The following is a 7,165-nucleotide window of genomic DNA, read 5'->3' as shown; positions in this document are numbered from 1 at the left end:
AGATTTTTTTTGTGAAATAATAAAGTTGGAATGTTAATCAAACGAACAATCTGTCGTTAGTGATAAGGAGTCGTAATTATGTGTGTGTGTGTGTGTGTGTGTGTGTGAACACCTGAACATGTTAATCAACTGCACAGGCGACGCTTCTTTGCATTACTTACATATATTTTCATGCCGGAGAGTTGAACTACATCTTTTACATTATGTAGTCTATTTTTTAAATTCTATAAATACGCTTTTGATATTACAGTAGAACCACTTAACACTGAGATTTTCTACAATGTTTGGACATCTGTTTTGTCTGTTTTTCTTTGTCTCATTTCTTTTCCTCTCCACATTCATTGCGTGAACTGTTGGGCATGATGTGATTTGGCGCTATAAAAATAAAATGATTGAAATTGAATTATTGTTTTTTTGTTGTTGTTGTTTTCATATCCAATCAATGCTTATGCAGTAAAATCTCTTGATATGAGTCAGAAACAGACTCATCGTTATATATGAATCTTCCCTCCCAGAGCAAAGTGTCGCTATTCTTGACTGACACACACACACACACACACATGCGGTCACACATAGAGACAAAAAGTGCAATTACACGTCTCTTTGTTTGCGCCAAAAAAAGGAGCAAAGGAGAGCGTCCTATTATTATATTTGAAAATATAACATGTAAAACTTAATTTTACTCTCAGTTAAACGACAAATTGCTTAAGCAGCCCTGCTGCGGTTTAAATGAACACACCTGAATACATAACAACAATTTATACTTTTAAAAGAAAACAAGAAAAAAGCCTCCTGTTTACACCTCACATCTAATATCAGTGTGGAGAACTCTTATCCTTAAAATCTACAAGATAAGATATTTTAAGTCACTTTTAACTTTTTCTTAATACTCAACTTTTTAAAAGATTATAAAAAAATACAATGTAGACATACACTTGGATATTGAATATTCACTTGGATATAAAGCTTCTTGATACATTATCTAAAATAAATAAATAAATGAAAATATGAATAAGCAAACAACTATAATAAAACTACTTTCTATTCTCCAGACAGTTTAACAAGTTTAATATCTTATTAGTTTAATAAGATGAAGAAATCTGCTTAAGTCAGAATAAAGTGAAGCTGAATCTTAACTCTCACTGTCAAACTTTCTAAAAAGAGAGTCAAAAAAGAAACTGCTATCAGCACATCTCGTGCAAATAATAGTCAGTGTTCTTGTTTTCGTCACCTGCAACAGAAAGTTGGCCTGAGAAGAGATAGATGAAGAAAAATGAAAATGAGAAGCAGTTCTCTTCCCTGCTCTGTTTTCCATTAGGTCCTCAGGGGAAACAGCATCATTTCCTCTCTTTTGCACAAGAACACAACGAGCAGTGATGCCAGCGCATGTGTGAATCCACATCCTAACAAGAGACGCGTGGCTCCTGTTAAATCAAATAATGACGACATTAAACCAGAAAAACCACCTACAAACTTTTGTCTCACAGCTCGCCTGATTAAAGCCAATGTGTGTTGAATTTGACGTATGTTTCTCTCTTTTCTGTTAAATGCCAGAAATCAACAATGTGTTTGCTTTTTGTGAGTATATACTGCAGCCATATTAGCCTAAGCTGTATCAACATTATCCTCATCATCATCATCATCATCACTAGCATCATTATAAACCAAACTCGCCCAGGATAATAAAGAGAGAAGAGCATTAGTGAAAATACATTTAATAATAATTAAACATAGCACAGTTACACAGAAGGAAAAGCAGAACAGATTCAGAGTGAGTGTGAATCCTTAGAATAAAAAGTGTGGACACCTACTGCAGCACTTTGAGCTCCCTCCTCAACAGCAGCACGTTCACCATGAGGGAACACACGCTGGCAGGGCTTTGACAAAAACACATGGCTGTTGAAAAGTGGTGCGTGCTCAGTTTCAGTGGAACCTGCAAGTCTTTTTTTTGGGGGGGGGGAGTTGGGGAGGGAGGGGAGCATCAGGTAAGATAGCGTCGCCATGCTATGCCATGCCACGATCAGGATGATGGAGTCTGGTCCCACAGAGTCTGCACATATAAGAGTCTAGAGTGTCTGTACAGGCCACACGGCTACAGCAGCTCATTCCTCCTGCGTGACATCTAAGTGGGAGTCGGAGCTTTCAGAGTGATGCTCAACATCAGCCGCTGATCGCTCCTGCTCAGAGATCTGCTCACTGCTGGGGATGGAGTTCTTCTTTGGACGGCCTTTTGGTTTAGTCGGCGACTCCAGACCTCCTCCCTGAAGCACCTGAACCAGAGCAGGAAACTTAGGTTTTGCACAAATCTACAAACTGACCTGAAATATTTGAAATTATAACATATTATGCGATTTTCTTCTGTTAGCATTCACAAAGTAATATCATAAGTGTGGATTAATTATAACTTTATAATATGGTAATTATTGACTCTGATTTCTTCACTTAGCAAAGCCTTAACTTAGTGCTTATTATTTGCCAAAATTAAATTGTATTATAAATTATTACCATGCTACTAACGATATATTTAAATGTTTGTGTGGTGTGTTTTTTTTCTATATTTTTTGTTCACTTAATCCCATGGTTCTCAAACTATGGCACATGTACCACCAGTGGTACTGCAAGCTTCCTCTGGTGGTACAATCAGAAACACTGTTCTACTGTATGTACCAGGGTATGTGGTCGGAGTGGAGCTGAGGGATTTTGAAAAATGAAACATCCATCCATTTTCTACCGCTTTAACGTCCACAGGAGGGTTGTGGGGGGTGCTGTGCCATTCTCAGCTGACATAGGGCGATAGGCGGGGTACACACTGGACAGTTCGCCAGTCCATCGCAGGGACACATATAGAGACAAACAACCATTCACTCTCACACTAACACCTACGGTCAATTTAGAGTGACCAATTCACCTAATCCCCATATTGCATGTTTTTGGACTGAGGGAGGAAGCCGTAGAACCCGAAGAAAACCCACGCACACACAGGGAGAACATGCAAACTCCATGCAGAAAGGCCCTTGTTCCAACCGGGGCTCGAATAATAATAATTAGAGTCACCTTTACTCTCACCCCAATATAATCTAATTTCACTACACAGTGTGCAACATATGTGTGAGGAAGAGGAGGATGATGAGTGATGGGAATAAATCTGCCTCCTACTTACACCACTGTATTTTAACATTGGTGCTAGCGGTATTAATTTAAGAGTTCAATATTATCTCAAGTGGTACTTGAGGTAACTTTGAGAACCACCGATTTAATCTCTGCAAAGAACAAGAGTTTGAATGAGTGACACAGCAGTCTCTCAATCTGACTCTGGGCTCAAACATTTTCACTTCAACTTCAGTACATGTGAGCATCTAAATAACGAGCCATCATCATCATCATTCATCACACAAAGACGCAGAAATGACTCACAATTTTCTTCCACTTCATCCGTCTGTTCTGGTACCACGTCTTCACCTGCAGTTGACTGAGGCCCAGAGACTCAGCAAGGTCTATTCTGTAAAGGAACAACATCAGACCTTTCACAGTCACATTCAGCTTCTAAAGAGTGTTTGGCAGATATTTCTAACACTTTTCACATGTTTGCTGCATTAAAAAAAACCAGTAGCTTTAAGAAAATCAGTGAACCCTAATTGAAATCTATCGAACCTGGCATTGTTGCCATTATGACAGAGGGCATTTATTAATTATATATATATTATATCACTGTATTGATGACCATGATGCCGTTTCTTTTGATGTTTTTTTGTAGTTGTTTATTTTGATTATATTGTCAAACGATGTAGGAGGTTTATTTTAATTTGAGTGTGTTTTTGTCATCTCATGCAGATTATATTCTTTTTATTTGACTCATTGTAAAAGTAAAAGGAGCATCAAGGGCTGAAGCTAGAACTGAAAACCATAATCTTCATTTTACTAAACTTTTATTTTAAAATCTTTTACAAGTGAAACCTATAGTCAGTTAATTTTTATATATATATATATATATATATATATATATATATATATATATATATATATATATATATATATATATATATATATATATATATGTGTGTGTGTAATTAATCCTTCACAAGAAGGTTTGAAAAGTAATTCAGATGTATATTGTGAGAGCCATTCTTGACAAAAGTGTGTTTCCTGGCCTCTCCTGCTGTTCATGTAGGCCTGTACAATAATGAAATAATAACATTATACATATATACATACATGTGTATATATATAGATATAGATATATAGATTTTCAATATCAAAAGGTATAATGCTTTGAGACACAACAATAATTGCTATGAAGCCTTTTGCCTGGGATGTGTGAAATGTAAGCGATTAGCGATTGCTGTTTTCTGTCCATTAAGAATTTCAAACCGACTCTTCAACATTCACTCAGGAGCTAAACTTTCATCTTTAATTAGATGACACTGTATCGCAATAGTTATGGACATCCACTGATTTTTTAACACCCTAGTTCATAGACTTCATGGATAAAAAAATTGTTGTATAATTTTTATATCACCTATGACATAAATGCTCGCGTTGTGATGTGACCACAGTAACATTTTTTGTATTGTAATTTTGTATAATCGTCAGCCTGTGTGGTGATTGAAAAAAAAAAAATCAGAATGTACAAAAGGTGCCATCCTAATGGCCTTTTTTCAATTGAACCCTTGCCCTCTGAAATGTCTACGCGCGCCACTGCGTGCGTCTGCCTGCGCGTCGCAATCTGCAGTCTAAAGTGAATATGAGCGAAAACTGTCAAGTCCACGAACCTATCGGGCGTGGACAGGTACTTCTGCTTCTCGAAGCGCTTCTCCAGGCCCATGAGCTGCAGCTCGGTGAAGACGGTGCGGCTCCGGCGGCCCTTCTTCACTTTGCTGCCTCCGTCGACTCCGTGCTCCAGCTTCCCGCGGAGGTGCAGATCCAGCGGCAGGTGGTGGGACGCGGCGCCGACCTGCAGGCCCGCAGCCGCGGACAGCAGCGGCGGGCCGAGCGGGGAGCCCAGCGAACAGGACAGCGGGGACATGGGGAACTTAAGGAGGCTCGTCTGCTCGGCTTTAAGCGCTGGAGGACATGAGAACAGGTGTGGAATTAGGATTAAATATTTCTATACATATGTAGACCTATAAAAATAGACTATGATGCTATAATAATAAATATGTCCATTACTCCTCATACATAAACCTTTAAATCTTCGTCTTTTTTTAATCTGTCGTTGCAATTATTATCATCATCATCATGCTTTATGATAACAAACAAGCAAAAACAAAAAACAACAACCCAATATGCTCTGCGTCTTTGATCCAAATGGACTGACGTGTGTCACATGATCTTGGTCAGAATCGGTTCACACTGATCAGGCGTGTTTGACAACACGAGTCAGTGTCAAAAGTCGTCAAAACTGGAGCTGATAATAAGACGCAGCAGCACATCTCAGTGGCTCTAACATTATTATTAAAAAAAGGAAATATTATAGAAAGATATTTAAAAAAAAAATATATATATTTTCTTTCTCTTCTTTCTTAAAATCAGTGGAGCACATAATATTTTACGCACGTATAATTTAAAAACGTATTGGATACATACGCATACAATATCGTGTATTTTAGTTAAGGTCAAACAACTGTATTTGTCCCAAATAGCGATTCAGTTGCAACAAAAAAACATACATACATACACACCAGTTACGACGAGTTTTTTACAACAGTTTTTCATGAAAAACATAATGAGACGCTAACCTTTTTTTCTGCAGCACATTTAAGCATTTATTTCATTTTATTTTTGTGGCTGTTAATCGTCTGTCAAACACAGACCCGCTGCATGTGAACAAAAGATAAACCATTTACTGCAAACCACTCCACGGGAATTTAATATAATTAACTTAGCATTACTTTTGTTATTATTATATGGTATAGACATGTACATGTTATGCGCAGTTCTTCCATATTCAAGTGTTACATCATTCGCTCGCTTGCTCTCTTACCCAGCTGGCTGTGGAAAGGCCGGGCGGACAGCAGAGCGTGTACGCCGAATTTGAGGAGTTCTCCGGCCGGAGCTGACACTTTGTGCTCCGGGTGATCGGTCAGGATTTCCTCTATCATGAAACTCCTGTAGCGATGGGTCCTGTGGTCGGCGCTAAAGTCCGGAGCATAGAATTGCGCTCCCATGTCCAAAGGATGCTGCATCATCTCGCTGCGCGCTTGGTCGCCTCAACAAGACGAAAGCCGATGCTCGCTCCCTCGGTCAGTGGCCCCGCAGGCCAACTGACATATTCCCTCTGCAATGTAGTCCGGAGATCGAAGTTATCCCCAGGTTTTGGATTTTAAAATGAAAAAAAGGGAAGAGGCGTCCGACAGGTGTTTCGCCTGTGGTTTTCCAACTGTGACTCCGCGCGTCCTTTGGCAAGTTCTTTTACGCGCGAGCACCTGGTTCTTATTGGAGAGTAAATCTGCAGCCACCAACGAGCCTGTGACCAAAAACTCCCACCAACGCCGCTGCGCTCATGTCCGCTGGTGTGTGTCTGTGTGTGCGTGAGAGAGAGAGAGAGGAAAAGAGAAAGACACGAAAAAGAGGGAATCTGTCAGCAGCGAAGCGCGTCACCTTGACAGTGAGTAGAGGAAAACGCTTTTGGGCTTTATGAGTCCAAAAGCCTTTTCCTCAAGACTCCACCTCCTCTCTCTCTCTCTGTCTGTCTCTCTCTCTCCCTCTCTCTGTGCTTGTGTTTGTGTGTTTTTGTACGTGTCGCTTTGTGGGGACCAAACAAAACGTACACCCAGGTGAGGACATTTTGGCAAAATGAGGACATTTTGTCTAGTCCTCACATCTATGCTGCACAAATCTGTGTGTGTATGGTGGCATAAATACAGACCCTGTCAGGACCAGTACTCCTCATGGAGACTAAGACCTGCCAAAACCTGGTCCCACTGAGGCAGAACCTCCTTTCCGAGGAACCGGTCAAGTTTAGGGCTAAAAGCTGAACTGTGGTTAAGACATTAACTGGTTATGGTTAAGTTTAAGTAGGCTGTCCAATTGAATGGAAGTCAATGCAGTGTCCTTATAAGGATAGCCGCACAGACGTGTGTTTGTGTGTGTGTAGTAACATGCAAAGCCGCTCCCATCTGCCCTGCAATGGATTTATATGCAAAAAGAAAAGGAAATCAGTATCTGA

General features: G+C 39.8%; 1 protein-coding gene across 1 annotated transcript; it reads right to left on the bottom strand.

Moving 5' to 3' along the window:
• Nucleotides 1-1,698: 1,698 nt before the first annotated feature.
• On the bottom strand, nucleotides 1,699-6,646 carry barx1 (BARX homeobox 1). Its single transcript, XM_044024568.1, has 4 exons — nucleotides 5,981-6,646; nucleotides 4,770-5,061; nucleotides 3,415-3,499; nucleotides 1,699-2,270 (listed from the first exon to the last, which is right to left on the bottom strand). Exons 1-4 carry the CDS (start codon nucleotides 6,183-6,185, stop codon nucleotides 2,103-2,105), a joined length of 750 nt encoding a protein of 249 aa, XP_043880503.1. The 5' UTR covers nucleotides 6,186-6,646; the 3' UTR covers nucleotides 1,699-2,102.
• Nucleotides 6,647-7,165: the final 519 nt, after the last annotated feature.

Source organism: Solea senegalensis, linkage group LG4 (assembly GCF_019176455.1).
Source record: "Solea senegalensis isolate Sse05_10M linkage group LG4, IFAPA_SoseM_1, whole genome shotgun sequence".
NCBI lineage: Eukaryota > Metazoa > Chordata > Actinopteri > Pleuronectiformes > Soleidae > Solea > Solea senegalensis.
The sequence above is the reverse complement of the archived record's forward strand: the minus strand, read 5'-3'. Positions and strand labels throughout refer to the sequence as shown.

What these genes read in the sequence shown, in the direction of transcription:
- barx1 (XM_044024568.1), bottom strand. Translation starts at nt 6,185, where the DNA reads ATGATGCAGCATCCTTTGGACATGGGAGCGCAATTCTATGCTCCGGAC. An exon ending in GCCTTTCCACAGCCAGCTGG is followed by an intron (nt 5,062 to 5,980) that starts GTAAGAGAGCAA and finishes CATGTCCTCCAG; the next exon opens with CGCTTAAAGCCGAGCAGACG. An exon ending in GGATGAAGTGGAAGAAAATT is followed by an intron (nt 2,271 to 3,414) that starts GTGAGTCATTTC and finishes GCTCTGGTTCAG; the next exon opens with GTGCTTCAGGGAGGAGGTCT.